Here is a 20,958-nt window from a genome sequence, read left to right on the forward strand (position 1 = left end):
GAGGCTTCCGTAATGCTTCCGTAAAATTTCTGAAAACCTTGGGTAAGCATATTTCACTTAACATTGATGAAAGGGAAGAGAAAAAAAAAGATGAAAATCAAATCCGAAACGCTTCCGTAACTTTTCCGTAAAATACGAAAAAGGGTGTGAACTTAGTAATTCGGGTGCGCTTAGAAATCTTCTTCATTAAGTCTCTGGGCGGCAAACACCTCTCCTTTTCCCTATAAATAGGGGAGGGGGGCTGTTTCAAAAAATACTCATCATCCCTTAGCTATGCATTTCGGCTATTTTGGTCAAAAACACATTTCGTGAAAAAAAATCGAGTCAAAGTGCTTTCGTAACGCTTCCGTAAGCGATTCTGTGGAAATTCTTCATCGTTCTTCACCGTTCTTCGTTCGTTCTTCGTCGTTCTTCGGTCTTCAATCGGTAAGTTCCCGAAATCGAATCTTTCAATTCATTCTATGCACCCTTAGTGGTCCCTACTTGTTTTGTGTACTTTCACTTTCATTTCGCTTACTTTCAGTTTTCTTTTCTTCCGTTTTTAACGTGCTTTAACCGTTTATTTAGGCCGTTTTCTCACCTAATAAATGATAAAATGAATTTCAACCGATCATTTGCGTTGTAATCTCGTTTAATCACTGTTAAAATAAAATCTAACCGATCATTCACGCTGTAATCTCGGTTAAACCAAAAAAGGCAAAATAATAATAAAATAATCAAAATATTTTTGAATAAAATAATCAAAAAAATCCATCGGACGTTTTTCTTTGGAAGTTTCCTTGGATCAATTGACTAATAACCAAAGTGAAACTAAGGCTAAAATCAACTCACAAATCAAGCTTTGTCTGCAAAAAATCACTAAAAACTATTTTAAGGTCCAATGCCTTAAATGATCCTCTTTGCTTTTATCGATTAACATGGACTGTTCAAAAGCATAAAATCAACATGTAACTTTACAGCTTTTGCGAAAACTACGTAGGTCTGATTTCCTCTTCGATGGAGGATACGTAGGAGAAAAAGTCCCACTTTTGTCGACCTCGTGAGATGGTTAGAGGTCCAACGCCTTAGCTTTCTCACCAAGTAAAATGGATTATTTTAAGGTCCAGCGTCTTAAATGACCCCCTTCCAAGTAAAAAGAATCACTTGATTCGCCCCTTTTGAAAGAACTACATAGGTCTGATTTCCTTATCACAATTGAGGAATATGTAGGAGCAAGGGAAACACCCTTGTCGACCACAAAAAGATAAAAAATACAAAAAGGCATAAAAAGACATAAGAACGTAAAAAAGGGAAAATAAAACAAATTGAAAACATCTTTGCACACTCGATTAAAGGCTGCCGTCCTTTGTGACGGACGCGTGGGGTACTAATACCTTCCCTATGCGTAAATACAACTCCTGAACCTTTCACACTTAAAGTTTGTAGACCACACCTTTTCGGTTTTTCCGATGTTTTTCTCGAATAAATGTTGGTGGCGACTCCGTGCATCTTCCTCCCATGGAAGACGCACCCGTGAGCCCTTGCGTCGCCCTCCCGCCGAAGGGTAGGTTGCGACACGTTCATACTAGTTTAGGTGTGTGAACTGCAATGCATTGATTGCTGGTGCTGCTGCATTGTTTGAAAATCATATAGCTTTGATTGTCCAACAACTTAGATAAACTTGATTTGGATGCAACTGAGATACACAATAGAATTATTGTTGCTTAGTTAACAAAACTACAGCTAAAAGTGGGACAACATGTTTGTGTATATTAGATAAGGGAAGAAAATCAAAACAGAAACGAGAAAAGTCTATTTTAAGTCACATGAGCTGAATTCATAATAAAATCTTCTAGATTAAGCAAACCACTAGGCACCCACTTAGAAACTGAAACCCCAGTTTGAAAAGCAGGTCCTATAGTGCAACTGAATTCTAATATGCAAACTCAAAAGAATATTCTATAAATTAACCTTATTTTGAGCTAATGAATATAGTGCAAACAAAATGAGCATCATGAAAACATTAAAAGTAAAATAAATAACAAACGACCAGAGACTAACAATACCAAGGAAGAATTGAACAAACAAGAGAAAAAGGAATAAATAAATAAAAGTTGAAAGTGATGAGACAAGAAAGAGTCATTCATTGTAAGTTATGAAAAGAAAAAGAGAGGAATAACAAATCAAAGCCTAGTATGAACAATCATGCAGTATTTTCAAACAATCAAAGCCTAGTATGAACAATCAAAGCATGTAACACCACTCATGGTTGCGAAGATGAAGTGATTCAAGTCACCAACTGCAACAAAACACAAACAATCACAATTCACACATCTTCTAGGGTTGGCTTTTGATGTTCAATTTTTTGTGATGGGGGAGTTATTAATGTTTCCTTACGCTTAGTCTGTGAAAGTTCTCCAAATTTAATTGATAGCTTAGCACCCTTAAACTTGGCAGTCACACTGTCAGTGTCATAATAAAAAAGAAGAGGCAATTCTAGATTGAAACGATGCCATCTATTTTCAGTGATCAGTCGTTCACCCATTAGCCTTAGGGTGAGCTTTGAGGTCACTTGAACCTTCAATTGATCCCTTTTAAAATCTGTATATGGTGATAATAATATCAAAAGTAAATGAAGTGTATTTCTTTTTTGTTTTTGCAAATGCATAAATTTATATGACAGGGACACGCATCTTTTCTGTAGTTTTGTCAACTCATTAGCACATTCTGCCAAAAGATAAAAACCTAATTCTTGTTCCTGTTGCTTCTCTAATTTTTTTGAACAACCATATTCTCTAATTATCTTAAATTTTTGTCGATTGTTGAAGTTACACTTCCTCACAAACACTCTGGACTTTATAAAAATACTGAAATTTAGAAATACCAAACTAAGACTTGCATTCACTATATTTGTTCTTATTAAGATTTGAAAATCCAACTTCAAGCTTTCTAATTGTAAAATACTTTCCTGAGTTGCATTAAAACTGGAAAAGTGCATATTTTTTATACACTCACTAATTCTCCGTCAATTTGAATTGTTTAATCATTGACATCATGCATTGCTTTGTCTAAAATAAATTAAAAATTCATGTTCATGCTTTCTAATACTGTAAAATAGTTTCCCCAACTGTGCTAAAGCCGGAAGAATGTCTATTTCTGGTACACTCCATTTCTGGGAATACCACACCAAGAGCCCGCAACACACTATACTTTAAGAGTAGACATGTGCCTTGTGCCTCAACCCACGGGCATATCGCCAAGCCATGATGAATATTATTGAACATACTTTTGTACCTTGTACCTTAGAAGAACACTGCCTTTACATTTATTTAATTAAGTATTTGATTTCTGTTCTTGAAGTTCCATTTTCGGCCGTGGAATTAAAATACATGTTGTGCATTATGTGCTACCAGTCTAGCAATTGATTTCTAAGCTTACCTATTCCTGCCTTCTGAAAGATGGTGCAATTGGAAATTGATTTAGTGTCAGGCTTTTTCCCTTTTAGGTCATTTCCCCTGTACATTACATTCATTCATATAAGAGAAAACCTACAGTATTTTATCTACTATCTAAAATAAAAAATATATACACTATAAAAAGTTTTTACATTATCATTTAGTCATAAACTACTATCTAGACAAAAGAGCGTCACTTTTTGGCTTGTGTGTCATAGGGTGAATTCCCATTTTAGTTAACCTTTTCTTAAGACATGTGTTCTGTTTTTGATGTCATTGTTCATTCTCTTAGGCAAGTGTGTGGCACTATGGCTATTTCCAACCACCTGAGTACAAAGACAACACAAGGATAATATGAAACACCACAAAAGCCAATGTTAAATTAAACCCTACAGTAATCATAAACTACTGAAACAATTAATCTTTTTTTGTTTTTAATTAATAATAATGTTATTATATTATAAAAAAATGTGACTAAATTTATGAGAGTGATAAGTGTGTGTACGCATGCCATGTTGAGAGCATTACATAATCACATGCTATATGGCATTGCATTATTGCTTTTTGATTGTGGCAGAAGATATATGCTATCACTCACACACACGTGTGTGTGTGTGTGTGTGTGTGTGTGTGTGTGTGTGTGTGTGTGTGTGTGCATCTTTTTGCAATTAAGATTCACCTTGAATAAACCAGTATGTCAAGAATAAAATTTAAGGAAATTGCACAAGGCACATGGCACAGGGCACAGTTTCTGAAATTCTTTTTGTTGGGGAAGGGTTGGAATAGTTAGGTCATGGGTGAAGAAATTGAGAGCTCACTGCAAGACATTCTTCTGCACACAAGAGCATAGGAACAAAAAAGAAATTATAGCTCCCACATAGAAAATGAATGAATCTTAGTTAATGTAGAATGAGTATGAGATAAAATATCAAGTTGAGGTGTGAAATGCAGTAACAAAATTATCATTACTTTCTTTCCTTGGCCAATTCTTATAAGCTTCCTATGGATTTAATAGTGTCACCATAGTTCACCAAGTAAACCAGCAAAGAGGTGATCCCTCTTGCTGTCTGATTTTCAATTGGACAAGCACGTAAATTGGAATTGTGAGCTTAGCACCAATTACAATGTTGACAAGAGCATAATAATTCTGACCCATCATTGCCTGACATGTGGTGAGGCCTTGGAAGGTTTCTTTTACCAACTCATAGTAGGTGTCATTCTTGCTTGTAGTGTAGGGTGTGTTATACTGGTAGATGTTTCCTGAAACAAAACATAGGAACAATGATTGACTTATCGGACTTTTTAATCATACATTATAAAACTAATTATTTCACACTTGTTGTTAATTAAGTACTAGTATTAATGACAAAATGAGCAATAACATATTGAATCCTTATTTGTGGCAGCATAAGCTCGGAGACACTTATCATTTTGTTGTTTGCATCATCATTGACGATATTCATTGTTGGAGACTATTGTTACTAAGCATTATCATAGGTATGAATGCAAAACATACTTTTCTTGGCCTGGTTTATGTTAGAGTCCATTTTTATGTTGTTTTATATGATTCATTGGTGCAATCCTTCCTAGGAAGGGACCAATCACTAGAACCATGAGCAAGAGGCTCCAAGAAGATTGGGCTAGAGCTGCTGAAGAAGGCCCTGGGGTTCTCATGAACCTTAGGGTAGATTTCTGAGCCCATGGGCCAAGGTTGGGTCCAATTATCTTTGTACATATTAGACTAGGATGTCATTATATTTGGTCCTTGTATTTAGGGCTCCATATTGTAGGTAGGGTACCCTAGGAATATAGGATTTTTCAGCCCTTGTATTTTCGGGCACCTAGACTAGTTTTTGTATTAGGGGTAGTTTTGTAATTTCACATGCACTAAGTGGATATTTGATGTGTGTGGTTGGAAATAAATTTAATTGAATTGGTAGAAGCCCAATCCAAATAAATTTTAGAGGGGGAGGTGAGCATTTGCTTACTACACCCCATTGCCACATCATATAGTCACACTTTGTGCATGTCCTTCATGCTTTTCATGCCTCATGACACCTAAGCACACTTAGTGGAGAATCTTAGAATTGATCTTGGATTAGTGGGCTAAACCATAACTAAAATTCACTAATCATAATTAGTGAAATTTTGGCTCCAAAGTTTGGCTCCATAAATTCAATTTCAAATTCAAGTGAAATTTGAATTTCCCTCCAATTTAGTGTGACACTTAGGCTATAAATAGAGGTCATGTGTGTGCATTTTTTTCAACTTTGATCATTTGAATATTAACTTCAGATTTCAGAGCTCTTTTTGAGCACAAAATTTCGTGCTCTTCTCTACCTCTCCCTTCATTCATCTCCTTCTTCCTCCAAGCTCTTATCCATGGCCTCCTATGGTGGTGAGCTTCTTCTAGACTCATCTTCTCCTTGAAGTGGCGTCTCCTCTCTCTCTTCCTTCTCCATTCCGCTGCCATTTATCTTCCAAGAAGCAAAGGAATCCATTGATGAAGAAGATCCTAGGCCTACAAGCTCCAATGGAGCTTGCATCATTAATGACTATTGTTTTGTATATAATTAATGTTTATCATGAGTGAACCTTAGATTCTCGTTTGAGACTGAATGCAATGATTCTTGTAGACAGTTTACATTAATCATTGTATTCAATCTTGAATTATCCGTTTGGACATTTTGGAGAGACTGATATTTTTATGGTAGATTCATGTGTTAAGGTTAACATTATTTTGTTTAATTTGATGAAATTTTGGTACAATGCATTTTTAGATGTCCTTGCATCAATTGTTTGAACGGAAGACGACAAATACTAGATGACATACTGGAGCATCTATTGTGTGATGGAATTAAGAAGAATTACACCACATGGATATGACATGGTGAATTGACAGACATGCAGAGTGGGTCCCAATCTGAACCGTTAGATGTAGAAATGAGAGATCACTTGGAGGATATGATTCATGACCTTGGACAAGAGTCTTTTCAGCAAGCACATGCCCCTATGTATGATACATTGCAAAGTGATTCAAAGAAGCCTTTGTATCCAGGGTGCAAGAATTCCTTGACACTGTTGTCGACGGTGTTAAGTCTGGTTAATGTGAAGGCCAAATATGGGTGGAGTGACAAAAGCTTTAGTTCACTACTTCAAGTAGTGCACGATATGCTTCCAGAGGAAAACACGTTGCCTAAAAGTTATTATCAAGCGAAGAAGATACTGTGTCCGATAGGTATGGAGTATCAAAAGATTCATGCTTGCCTGAATTATTGCATATTGTACAGACATGAATTTGAAGAATTGTCCAAATGCCCTAGGTGTGGGGTATCACGGTACAAAGTCAAGGATGATGAGGATCATAGTAGTGATGAAAACTCAAAGAAGGCCCCCCCCAGCAAAGGTGTTGTGGTATCTATCGATCGTTCCAAGGATTAAGCATCTTTTTGCTAATGGAGACGACGCTAAAGACCTTACATGGCATGCAAATGGGAGAAACTGCGATGGAATGGTTCATCATCTGATTGATTGCTCGTAGTGCAAGAAAATAGATCGTTTGTTTTCGGATTTCGGCAAAGAGGCAAGAAATCTTAGGCTTGGACTAGCCAATGATGGAATGAATCCATATGGAAATTTAAGCACTCAACACAATTCATGGCCAGTTCTACTAGTAATTTACAATTTTCCTCCATGGTTGTGCATGAAGCGAAAATACATGATGTTGTCTATGATGATATCGAGCCCAAGACAGCCAGGAAATGACGTTGATGTTTATCTAAGTCTGTTGATTGAAGACCTAACAAAGTTGTGGGACGAGGGGGTTTTAGTGTTTGATGGGTTTCAGAATGAGACTTTTCAAATCTGTGCAATGTTTTTTTGTACCATTAATGACTTTCCAGCATATGGGAATATGAGCAGTTACAATGTTAAGGGTCATCATGCATGCCCCATCTATGAAGAAGACACAAGTTATATACAACTGAAACATGGTAGAAAAACAGTCTATACTAGGCATCAGTGTTTTCTAAAACCTCATCACCCTTACAGGCGATTGAAAAAAGCATTTAATGGAAGTCAAGAGCACGAAACTGCGTCGATACCGTTGATTGGTGAGCAGGTCTTCCAGCGGGTTCAACACTTGAATACTATATTTGGAAAGACCCAAAAGAAGGAAAAGAAGTAAGACATGTATATGGAAGAAGAGGTCGATTTTCTTTGATCTTCCGTATTGGTCTAATCTAGATATTAGACATTGTATTGATGTTATGCATGTGGAGAAAAATGTATGTGATAGTATCATTGGGACATTCCTTAACATTCAAGGCAAGACGAAAGATGGTTTGAATACCCGTCAAGATTTAGCTGAGATGGGTATACGATCGCAGTTGCATCCAAGGTCTGATGGTAAAAAAATATACTTTCCTCCAGCTTGTCATACTTTGTCAAGAAAGGAAAAGATCAGTTTTTGTCAGTGTTTGTGCTGGGTCAAAGTCCCACAAGGATACTCTTCAAATATTAAGAGTCTTGTGCAGTTGAAGGATCTTAAGTTGGTAGGGTTAAAGTCTCACGATTTTCACGTGTTGATGCAACAATTGTTAGTCGTGGCCATATGAGACATTTTTCCTAACAAATTCAGGTTAGCCATAACTGTTTGTTCTTTTTCTTCAATGCCATATGTAACAAATTCATTGATCCTGTGAAGTTAGATGAGCTAGAAAACAAGGCTACTATTATACTGTGCCAGTTGGAGATGTATTTTCCTCTTGCTTTCTTTGACATCATGGTTCACTTAATTGTTCATCTGGTCAAAGAAATCAAATGTTGTGGTCCTATTTTTTTGCGGTGGATGTACCTAGTTGAGCTATACATGAAGATCTTAAAAGGGTATACGAAGAATCTACATCGTCCGGAAGCATCTATTGTTGAAAGGTACATTGCAGAAGAAGCCATTGAATTTTGTTTAGAGTACATTGAAAAGGTTAAACATATTGGGCTTCTTGAGTCTCGACATGACAATAGAGTGGGCAGTAAGGGTTCAAGAGGACCGCATGTTATCACTCCAAGTGTAGAAGATTTGTTACAAGCTCACTTGTATGTGTTGAATAACATTAATGAAGTTTTGCCATACATACTTCAGCATGAAGGTTTAGTGAAAGAAAGTAATCCAAAAATATTGAAGATCTGGGTTTTGAAAAAGCATAACAAGACTTTCCTTGATTGGTTTAAAGATACAATCTTTGCTGATGAAAATGCTTCTGAAACGTTAAGAAAGCTAGTAGATGGACCTAAAAGAAATGTTATAACTTGGCAAGGATACAACATAAACAAGTATTCCTTTTATACAAAAGCACAAGATGAGAAAAGTACAATGCAAAACAGTGGGGTCACCCTAAGGGTTGAATCTCAACACTTCGCCAGTGTACATGATGACAATCCCTGTGTAGCTTCCATCCCTTACTTTGGGTTCATTGAAGAAATTTGGGAGCTTAACTATGTCAAATTTACTGTTTTGTGTTTTCAAATGTAAATGGGTTGACAGCAACACCAGCGTGCGGACCAATGATGTAGGATTTACGTTTGTAAATCTAAAGAAAGTAGCTTACCAGAATGACCCTTTCATCATGGTAGAACAATTTAAACAAGTATTTTATGTTCAAGACCCTTGTGATGAAAGGTGGTCAGTGGTTCTACACGGGAAAACAATTGGTGTTAATGTAGAAGATGATGATTCATACATTAATACTTATGTTAGTCCTTTGTCCACACAAATGTCGCCTAACATCGTCGGAGAAGAAGAACTTGATGACGTTCTTGCTAATCGTAATGGTCATGATGAAGGAGAATTAATTAACATCGTCTAATGTAATTTTCTTATTATGTATTTCATTTCAGTCCATTCATTTACATAACTGATTCAGTTTTTTGATAATGTTAATTAACTAAATTTTTTTCTTTACAGGCTGATGGCTACTCCACCCTCTTCTCTTCCTCCTCCTCTTCCTTCTCCTACTGAAGCAGCATCACAGTCGTCGTCTACCTTGAAGCAGACAAGAAAAGCCACACGGCTAAGATCATTGGCAACTAGACCAATTGGGGCAGACAGACCGGTGGTCCACGTCGATCCTACGACCAGGAAGATTGACGGTCCCCATAAGAAGAAATTAAGAATCGGAAGCTCGTGATAAGGTCGACGTGGCATACAAGAATTGGAAGCAAGTGCATGCCGCTCATAAGGAATTGATATGGGAGGATATTCAGGTATTTTCTTTTTCATCTTGCATGAAGGATGGTTTTGTGTGAGTGATGGAGATGGTCTGGAGGAACTATGAAAAGTGTTGTGGGTGCAAACGTGCGTGGCCGAACATGCCTCGTGTTTTTAATTGGGATGAGTTTATATTGTTGTTATTGATCAGCTCACTACTGTGAGTCTTATCCTTTTCATGTAAAATGGGGGTAGAGTAGGGATTAATATTTTCTTTTCTTTATCTCATTCAATTCATTCATTTAAAATATCTCTGTAAATGTGCATTATTGAAATCTAATGATTTGACCTTTATTATTAACTGATATTTTTTACTAATGTAATGCTTTAGCAATTTACTATGTACATGTCACCTCATAAATTGAATTATCCCATTAAATGAATGTACTCTTAATGATAATTTTATGAGTGACGCAACACAATTTATGTTTATTTCTCAAAGTGTTTAAGTTCAAATGAAAATGATGTTTTGTGAAATTATTAGTGATGAACTATTTTAAACTCACATAAGATGTAATTCTTTTGGACTCATATATAAACAAAAATAGTTAATTTTTCATTAATTAAGAAATTCAGCTTACATAATTTAATTTTACTATTCTCAAGCATAACATAAGGTTATTTCAAAAATATCCTTCATTGAAACTTACTATCATAAATAAAAAGGAGTAATTGTAAATAGAATTAGAACTAAATGAAGAATGTTTTAAGAAGGATAACATTAAATAGAATAAAATTAGTTAAATTTGCTTATATTTAAGTCTAACATATAATATCACTTTTTTGTTTATATATAGTCCAGAGGAAATATTAAGTAAAATGAAGATTCTAATTGTTTAGTTAAAAAGTTTTAAATTTTTCGCAAGTTTTCTTGTATGACTTCATTATACTTGTGAGACTTTATGAGAATTAATTTAATTGAGATATTTTTGTAAGTAAGAAGAGTTATTTTATGTATATATGTGAGCCCCAATTTAGGGTGTTACATTTTTTTTTGTACGAAAAAATTTATGTGAATTGAGTCTCGAGGACTTACTAAACTTAGGACATACTTCAAGGCTTAAAGAACACTTATATATATACTTAGAAATTATCCATTAACAATATTTTCATATTGACAAAAAGAATCAAATCTACATTCATATGAGATATGAGTTCATTTCTTATCAATTGAATTAACTTTTATTAGCAATTTAGGGTGCTACATTACCTATGATACTTTCATGATAAGGGGTGAATTAGTGAAAAAAATATATTTAAGACAAGAAAAAAAATCTCAACATTTAATTTTGCTAACTTCGATATGTAAGCCATTTCGTGCTCCGCACTTCCACATACTATAGGCAGAAGAATAGCATTGAATTTGCTTAGTAGACCAAATTGGGTGGCATAGCGTAATCCCCCCACATTCCAAATTTATTACCCATGAAAGATATCTAGTAGCTAGCTATATCTGTCGTCTTAAGCTGTGGTCTGGTCTGTACTTACGACAACCCATATATTTAAATACACCTTTTGTCAACTCAGAAGTGGGTTGAAAGTAGATTTTAAGATCATGATTTGAGTAGTTAGCCGTCATTGTCATGCATGCACAGAAAGACGCTCGTATAGGCCATATAGTAGTAGTGGTAGAATAGGGCTTAAGCAACATCTGTATGATCTCCCAGTTTGAACTTGCGTGCAGCAGCAACCTGCATTGCTAGCTTTGCAGTAAATTAAGGACTTGAGTCTTTAGAGGAGAACTATTTAACAAGCACTATCGATTCACTTTCTCTCTGCAAGTCGGTAAAAAGCAGTTATGTTAAAAGCTGTATATGTAAGCTTGTATCGCACTGCCTATAGAGATGATCATCCATCTTTCAAGCTAGGGATCGATAAATAATAATATAGACATAGCTTCATTCCGCGGAAGGGCCATGTACAGGCATTTTGCTGTTGTATAAATAAGTCGATCTACCAAACATGCTCAATGGAATAAATGATACTTGAGAAGAAAACTCCATCATCACTATGAAAGTCACATGTGCACTTTGTATGACTATGGAAAATATATATCTTACTCAAAAGTGAGATATTTTTATCCATTACAGAATGTTTAATTTCAAATAATAAGATCCAAATCCTAGAGGATAATTGTCATATATAATATATATCTTACACACATTTTTTGTTTCTTCACATTAATTTATTTAGTTCATTGTTTTCATTTTTCTTACTTCATATTTTTTTTTTAACTTTTGGCTTCCTTTTAGAATATATTTTCTTTCTCCACATTAGATTATTTATTTTACAAAATGGTTTGCCACATACTTTTTTCAACCTTTGATTAAGATTGAACTTATCAAAAATCAAGATTTTTTTTATTGGTCTCACTTTTTATGTAGTCCTCTCTCCCGATTTTATAATTTTCAACAAATTTTATTTAACAATAACCTATGTTAGAAAAGTGTGTTATATATATAGAGAGAGTTATTTGTAACACCCAATTTTTATGTAAAATAAATTAAAACAGATTTTATTTAAAAATAAATAGAGTTTTTGAAATAATAATGAGGTTTTTATAATCAAATAAATAAGGAAAAATAATTTTATTAATTAAATAATGGTTTGAAGGAAAATAAAAAGGATGTTTTATTTATTCTTTTGATCGGGAATAAAATAGAGTTCATGTTTATAAAATAATAAAAATAAAGAAAAACAGAGTAAATAATAGGCTAAGAGTACTCTAGTTATAAAAAGACATATTAGGTCAATTTTTACATTTATACACTATCTCTTCCTCTCAATTTCATCTTCTCTTTTTTTTTTTTTTTATCTCTCAAAATCCTCTTTTTTTTTTCGTATACACCTAAACCTTTCTCAATAAAACCACAATCTCGGACTCGTTAACCGTTGGATCGTCGTGAAATTTGAACACCATATTCGAAACTTATTCTCACACATACCTGCCATTGGAATTTCTGAAATAATGTCTACAGTGATGAGAATGTGTCTCGCACATAGCTCTTTATTTTTCCTGCATACACCTAAACCTATCCCAATAAAACTACGATCCTGGACTTGTTAATAATTGGATCATCGTGGAACTTAGACACCAGGTTCAAAATGCATTTATGCACATCTTCATTGTTGGGATTCGGAAAATAATGCCTGTGGAGGGAGAAATTATCTTCGCACGCAGACAATGAACTAAAGGCTCCAATCCCTTCTCCTTCTCTCAAACGCTTTGAAACCCTAATAGAGAAAACAGAGAAAAAACTTGAGAAATCTTAGGAAACCGCTAGAGACGTCGCTATCATAGCCAAACTACACATGCGAGCCCGCTTAGAGGTAAGGGATGAGTTTATCACAATTAGGGTTAGAATGAACATGTGTAAAGATCCTTAGGGGATCAAATTGGAGTTCATTTTAGGATGTTTATTGTATTGTAATTCATCATTATGATTATAATTATGAGATTATTATATTGGAATCATGAAATTGTGATTGAAAATGTGAGTAAGTGATAAATTGAATATGTGATAAATTGTGAGTTACACGTGTATTGAGATATTGTATGTATTGAGCTGTGAGCTATGAACTGTGTAATCACACAATTGTAAGACCCTTTAAGGGTGATGAGTTTTTGCACGACGAGTATTGTGTGGGAACCCGACGAGTTGAATTACTTTAAGGCACGACGAGTTAAAATGATTTTGAAAACAATTGAGTGATTGTGTGTATTGTATAGTTCATAGGTAAAGTCTATGTATGTGCCATTTATATATTAATATTGTGTGATGTGTATATAATTCATGACATGTGATAACATGTTGCTTTAGAATTATACCATTGTGACTGAGATTGAGTGTATGTATTGAATTGTAATATACATGTGTACTGAGATGTTGTGTGCATTGAGTTATGAGCTATGAACTATACAATCACACGACTGGGAAACCCTTTAAAGGTGATGAGTTAATGCACGATGAGTATTGTGATGAGAACCACTGTGGGGACCCGACGAGTTTAATCACAAGCGCGATGAGATAAAATTATTTTGAGAACAATTGAGGAGTCCTGTGTTTTGTGTGGCGTCCCTAAATAATGATTGGTTTAATAGCAATAAATTAAATAGCAAAAACCATGGGAATTTTTTTTCTTTTTCTTTTTCGTTTCTCTCTCCTTTTCACAGTAATTAAGTTCAGAAGGAAAATTATCACTATAGAGTCCTGAATGGCCAGTTCACAACTCTATTCAGAGTCATTTCTTTCTAATCACTCATAACCTCTAAACTATTTTGCTCTTTCAAAAAGAAAAATATGCCAGCCATTATTTTAGGTCGTCACGTGAAAAATAATAAAATGTGGTCGATGAACTCTTTTCAATAAAATTTGTTAACACTTTCTTTTCAAATAACAAGATTAAACATAATTACATTCATCATCTAAAACTGTCCAAAATATGGGAGTTTGCAAAATACATAGTGACATCCAGAGCAAAGGTATCAACTGTGGTAGCTTCAGCCACATATATACAATCATCAAAATTTCTATACAATAGGTCTACCCACCCCAAAAATCAAAAGAGTAAACCTAGTAATCCGAACTAGATACACTCACCCACAAAAATTATGTAAACCTAGTCTAAGGAGCCGTCTACTATGATGAAGAGTCTCCACTATTCGCCGTCCCTCCAGGGCTGCTCTCCTCCGTAGAGTCTGTCTCAGATGCTGACATGACATCCTCTGGAGAATCCACATCAGGGAGTGGGTCCTCATCATCCTCTGGAAAGTCAAGAGCATCCACAGCAGGCTCAGGAGGTAACTCCTCTGGGTCCTCCTCAGGGTCTCACTACTAGAAAAAGCTGATTTAACATCGGCGGATTAACATCGGTTTTGTCAAAAACCGATGTTAACGTAAACGCGGTGGCATAATTGTAAATAATGTGTATTTCTTAACATCGGTTTTATGAAAACCGATGTTAATGAAGTGACTCTAACATCAGTTTTCAAGAAAACCGATGTTAACGAAGCGACGTTAACATCGGTTTTCATAAAACCGATGTTAGAGTCAATTTGTTAACATCGGTTTTGAAAAAAACCGATGTTATAGGCGATTCGTTAAAATCGGTTTTCAGAAAACCGATGTTAACAATAATCAGTTAACATCGGTTTTTTGAAGAGAACCGATGTTAACATTGACATCAATTTGTTAACATCGGTGTTTTATTGAAAACCGATGTTAAACTTACATTTTAAATTGTATTTATTGAAACGACCTATTTCGCTCGCGCTCCTTTCTTCTCCGTTTACCCTAGCCTCTCTCGCTTTCTTCTTTTCTGTGAACCCTTTTGCGCTCTCTTCTCCATTGCACTGTAAACATCGAAGGCTGTTGTTCTCCATTGCACTGAAGACCGTGACAGGTACGCTTCATCTACCTGTGTTGTTCTATCGAAGGCTGTTGTTCTCCCTTTCGTGCTAGGTCTGTTTCTGGAACCCTTGGTTAAGCTAAGGAGCTTTTTTGGTTTCTGGTGCAAGGATTGGCGAATTGGTGGTCACCTGAGGTACATTTGACTGGTAGTACGTGGTGTTTGTGGTCTGCTGAGGTACATTTCACCTGAGGTACAATCTCGCCGGCATTGTCGCTGTTGTGTTCGAGGTAAGCTTCATGTCTTCATTGTAAGTTTGTGCTTTCGCGTACGTGGTGTTTGTGGTCTTTCATCTTAAAGATTGTTAGTTAGTTTCTTAAATAGTTACTACTACTAGCTAGGGTTTCGAATGCAGGTAGTGTTGCTTGGAAAGCTGTGTATCCATTAGGTTCTGGTCACTATTTTCCTCAGTTGCTTCTCCTTGCATCAAAAGGTATGCACTCCTTGTTGTGTATCCATTAGGTTCTGCTCTCCGTTTCCAGCAATGTACTGAATGTCGATGAATATGAATCTTTGTTGTATGTTCTAAAAATCTAGTAGCTGCCTCAATTTGTTGAATAGCATTTTTTGTTCTTGTATGGTTTTTTTTTTTTGCACAGCAGAAATCAGTAGTATTATATATGATGTGCTCAGATGACTTTTCCCTTTGTCCTATTAGGTATTTCCTTGTTTTTTGGAAGGCATAAAATATATTATATTATTAAGATAATCAAAGCAGTACAAGTGGTACTGAATTAAAAGAAATACAAGCACCTCTAGTGTTGCCCTCCAAAAGAAATCCCAAGCTAACCCAGTAGAAAAGGCAATCCATTCGTTGAAATCACTGATAATACTAGCTTCTGCTCCCCTAGGTGATATACCCTCTCTTTCAGAATGATGCCTTATATTGTTGAAGTCACCCATAAAGCACCATATACAGTCTGGGTCTTGTTGTTTTATCTGCTTAAGTGCATCCCATAGAATCAATATATTTTTTCCACTTTGTCTTTTTCCCATCTCTGCAACCTCCTGCTTATCTCTGATTTCCATCTCCGTTATCTTGCTGATGACTGCTGGCTGTTGTAACTCAGTATGAACTCTTATGTTTTTTGCTAATTCCCATTGAGACTCTGCCTCTTGGATGTCTATTTCATCTGGTTTCTTCAAATTTCCATTAGCTTCTGGACTTTCATTAGCTGCAGGAGGTACGGTGTCACCCGATAAAGCAATTGATTACTTAAACCACCCGTATATAGCTTCTGGACTTTCCTCTACAACCTCATTTGCAATCAAAACCCCATGAAGCAATTGTCTGCCCTTAACAAAGGCTAGTTGCCTTTCATCTATTAAGTGATTCATGACCTTGCTTAGCCTATTTGATAGGACTTTCGCAATAATTTTGTAAACACAGCCAATAAGGGATATAGGTCTGAAATAAGTTGGGGATCCTTAATCTTAGGGATAAGGGCAATGAATGATGAGTTGAGACCCTTAGGGAAAACTGCATTCACATAAAATTCCGAGAAAAACCTTAGGAATTCAGGCTTCAATTCATTCCAGAAATGCTTTAAGAACCTGAAATTGAAGCCATCGGGCCCTGGGCTTTTGTCACTCCCACAAGCCCACACAGCACTAGAAATCTCCTCCTCTTTAAAAGGTTCCACCATCATTTCTCTCTGATTATTGGACAGAACATTAAAGGAAACCCCATCTAGGTTGGGTCTGTTCAAGGAAGGTTCAGCAAATCTGGCTTGGAAGTGCTGGAGAATTGCAGCCTTGACCACAACAGGTTTATCTACCCAATTGCCATCAATATGCAGCCCCCTCAAGGCATTCCTTCTTCTGCTAAAGTTAATAATTCTATAGAAGTAAGAGGTGTTGCCATCATCCTGTTTGATCCACTTACTTCTAGATTTCTGTCTCACTATTGATTAATGAAGAAAAGACTGCTCCCAAAGGTCAGACTGTGTTTTTTTAAGCTGTTGAATTTGTTGTTCAGAGGGGTGAGCTGTGAGAGAATCCTCCAGATCATTCAGCTTTTTCTGAGTTTGCTTCACCTTGTTGCCTAGGTCTCCACAATTATCTCTGCTCCAGGTTTTTAGCCTATGTTTGAGGTTCTGAAGTTTGCATTTTTAGCCTATGATTTGCAGACCAGCAATCCCTAACCACCTTAGTGTAGTCCTTGTTAGACAGCCAAGCATCAAAGACCCTAAAAGGCTTAGGGCCCCAATCAGTGCATTTAGAATTCATTAGGATGGGGCAGTGATCTGAATAGTTCCTTTCAAGATTGAACTGGGAGCTATCAGGCCACTTAGATAGCTAGTCATCAGAAACTAACACTCTATCTAGCTTACTCTTGCAAGAGCCATTAGGCCTAACCCAAGTGAAAGGCTTCCCCACACAAGGGATATCATCTATCTCCATTTCAGCCAACCAATCATTAAATTTAGCTATAAGGTTAGCTTCTGAATTGGAGTGTCTACTTCCCAATCTTTCTGCTGGGTGTCTAATGCAATTAAAGTCTCCCACCAGGCACCAAGACTGAATTTGGGACTGGCTCTTCCTTGAGTACAGCTTCTCCCACAATTGTCTTTTGCTTTCTATCTCACAAGGAGCATAAATGTTGGCCACCACGACTCTCTGCATTTCTGCCATCCAAACCCCCTCCAACATAATGAATCCCCTTTCAGCAGTTTTGACCTCAACCTGGAAATTATTATTGTTCCAGATACACAATAAACCCCCAGCAGTATTCACAGCAGGGACCCATTCCCATTCAAAGTCTGATTGACCCCACAAAGTCTGGCACAGTGCCTTATCCAAAGAGTCCCTCTTTGTTTCTTGCAAACAGAGGAGGTCTATCTTGTGTTTCCCAACCAATCTCCTAATAGAGGCCCACTTTATACCTCTACCAAGCCCTCTAATGTTATAAGACAGAATATTCATTTTAAAAATTTCCTGCTACCCAGCTCCATAGTTTTCTTTCAGCTTGTATAATATCAAGGCTTGTTAGAGAATCAACTATGATTCGTACTTATACAAATATGTATCAATTTAGTACCTCTGGTACTTATTAATGAATATATTATATTTTTGGCTGATAAAAAAAACACACAACAATCTTATGCTTGTGTTGATAATGATGCATGTATATTTACAACGACAGGACCCCCTTTGAGAAATTGGCTGATAAATTCTTCTGTCCTGGTAATTGATTACTGTTTTTTACTTCACCTCCAGTGTTACTAATATAGAAATTAAAGGAAATTCAATCCAAAAGAAAACTTGCTGTCATGCTTTGCAAGTGATATAAATTATCAAAATCTAATGACAATGAGTGCACAGAGCTGCAACTTGGCAGCAGTTTCTGACTAATACATCAACATTAGGATTCCCAAGCATACAATGAGCTAATCAAGATTTTCACGTATCATTTTTGCTGTTTCTGCTGCTATATGGAGAACAATGTTATCATCATCATCCTGAGACAAAATAAACAGCTTAGAACTTTAAATTAGAAACATAACACACAAAGACACACACACTCATCACACACACACACACACTCATCATACAAACACACACACACACACACACACACACACACACAAAAGTTTGATAACAAATTTGTTCAATTATACATGCAGAAATTTCTTCAATTGTAACTTATTAGGTGTGACAAGGTAGCTGGCCTCTTCGTAAGGTACTTATCTAAATTTAACTTAAATTCTACTGCAGTGGTGATGACCTACTAATATTAGTGAAAACAAATTTGCCAAGTCTACATAAGTTAATTTGTTCAGAGTTGTTTATTCCTATTTTAAGTTTTGAAATATGCTTGCATGATTGTATTTGTATGAGGATTATATTGTTTTTTATATAAATTATGGCAAGCTGAACAGTAGTGAGTATAATGTTGGTATTTTAGGGGCAGTGTACTTATTTTTGTTTTTTTTTTATCAGCAAAGATAATTTTTTTTTGCTCAGCAAAAATAGATATGTATTAGATAGATGAAAGAGTACCAGAGGTACTGTGAGTACAAATATATTTTGAACATAGCTGGTACACAAGATGAATTAAGTACCAGCTACAACCCCTGACTTAAGTACATATGTGTTGCACCTCTTGGAAGAGGTCTCAGCCAGTACATTCCCTTTCTAATCACATAAAGGCATCTGCCAGATTAGAGGACCACTCTATAGAAACCTAAGAAAAGTACAAAACTAGTAGCCAAAATTGTATCCTCTACTAGTACAGAAAAGCTTGTCTAATACTACTGCACCAGTGATTAAAATGTTCTGTGAAGTCTTTCTCAAAGTTCCTAAGCCAGGTCCAAAGAATGAAAATTGCATCATCCTCACTGTCCCTGCAAAATTGGCATGACGTGTCAGCAACCTGCACTTGCCTCCGCTGCAAACTCTGTCTTGTCGGAAGTCTATTTCTAATTAGTCTCCGTGCAAAGATTGCTATTTTTCTTGGAACCTTTATGCTCCATAATTTGACAAAACATTCCTCCTGGGTTATTGCTGTTGCTCCTCCCATTATTACCTTTTTTTTATCAGCAAAACTAAGTATATTATATATATAATTCAAAAGTACCAAAGGTACTAGTACATAGGGCTATACAACCTGATATCTAGATACCGAAACAAAGGGATTCTAGATACAAGGAGAACATAGCTTTGTTCTAAATGTAACACCCATTACAAGAAAAAACCTTGACTAATATTGCTTGCCCATTGGTTTAGATGAGTTGAGAAATGTTTTTCAAAATGTCTAAGCCTACTCCAAGTCTAGAAAACAGCCTCATCAAACAATCTGTTAGCATCAAATTCTGCATTCGAAAACAGAATTCTGTTTCTGAGTTTCCATATAGCCCATGTGACCGCCATCCACCAATATCTCCATCTCTTAATCTTTAATCCTTTTACCTCAGTGAAGATATGCTGTAGAAAATTTTGTTTAGGCCCAAGAGGAAAGGCAGTATGATAGTTCAGCCAAGACATCGATGCCCACCAAATTGGTTGGATGAAGATGCAATGGAAGAACAAATGAGATGCCTCCTCTACAGCTTCTCTACAGAAAGGACATCGCAGATCCTGCAGTTGCACATGTCTCCTATGTAAATTCATCTTGGTTGGTAGCCTATCTTCTATTAACCTCCAAGCAAAAACTGTTATTTTGCTAGGAAGTTTAATCCTCCATAGTTCCTTACACCAATCCTGTTGTTGACCTCCTTTAGAAGCTTCCATAACCAGATTGTAGGCGCTGCAGGTGGAATAAGTCCTTGTTTGATCACCTAACCATTCCCATTCATCTGTTCCTTGCTGCTGAATGTGTATACCTTCAATATCCTTTAAGAAGTTGACTACTGATTCAATTTCATTTTCAAACAGCGATCTTCTCCACATAAACTGCCATTCCCAACCTGACTGCATGTACTGTCCCATCTATCTAATGGTCTGATTTTGCTGTTAAGATATTTGGTACAGTCTAGGATACCTCTCGGCTAGAGATTGCTACTGCTGGTTCCATTTATCTTCCCAAAGCCTGACCTTATCTCCCCCTACAATTTTCCACCTCATTTTGCTGTGAACTATGTCTCCATGCTGTGCTGAATTAACAGTTTGTTTTAAATCTTTCCACCATAATGATTGATGCCCTATCCTTCCTTCTTCATATAAGCTCCTCCATCCCCCATATTTTGAATCCAACACTCTGGACCAGATTTCTCCCTTCTCTTGCATATAATTCCATTTCCATTTGCCTAGTAAAGCAAGATTAAAGATACGAATATCCTTAATACCCAGCCCACCTTTTTCCTTTGGCATACAGACTTGGTCCCATTTAATCCAAGCAATTCTTTTTTG

General features: G+C 36.1%; 1 protein-coding gene and 1 pseudogene across 1 annotated transcript; both read right to left on the reverse strand.

Moving 5' to 3' along the window:
- The window catches only part of LOC106798556 (protein ALTERED XYLOGLUCAN 4-like), a 2,398-nt pseudogene extending 1,921 nt beyond the window's left edge, over nucleotides 1-477 (reverse strand).
- Nucleotides 478-19,881: 19,404 nt separating this feature from the next.
- LOC102669301 (uncharacterized) lies at nucleotides 19,882-20,538 on the reverse strand. The gene has a single exon (XM_006579148.1). The coding sequence runs from the start codon at nucleotides 20,536-20,538 to the stop codon at nucleotides 19,882-19,884; it is 657 nt and encodes a 218-aa protein (XP_006579211.1).
- Nucleotides 20,539-20,958: the final 420 nt, after the last annotated feature.

This window comes from Glycine max, chromosome 4, assembly GCF_000004515.6.
Source record: "Glycine max cultivar Williams 82 chromosome 4, Glycine_max_v4.0, whole genome shotgun sequence".
NCBI classification, from domain to species: Eukaryota; Viridiplantae; Streptophyta; class Magnoliopsida; order Fabales; family Fabaceae; genus Glycine; species Glycine max.

Bases quoted from the DNA above. Each gene is read 5' to 3' on its own strand.
- LOC102669301 (XM_006579148.1), bottom strand. From the start codon at position 20,538: ATGGGACAGTACATGCAGTCAGGTTGGGAATGGCAGTTTATGTGGAGA.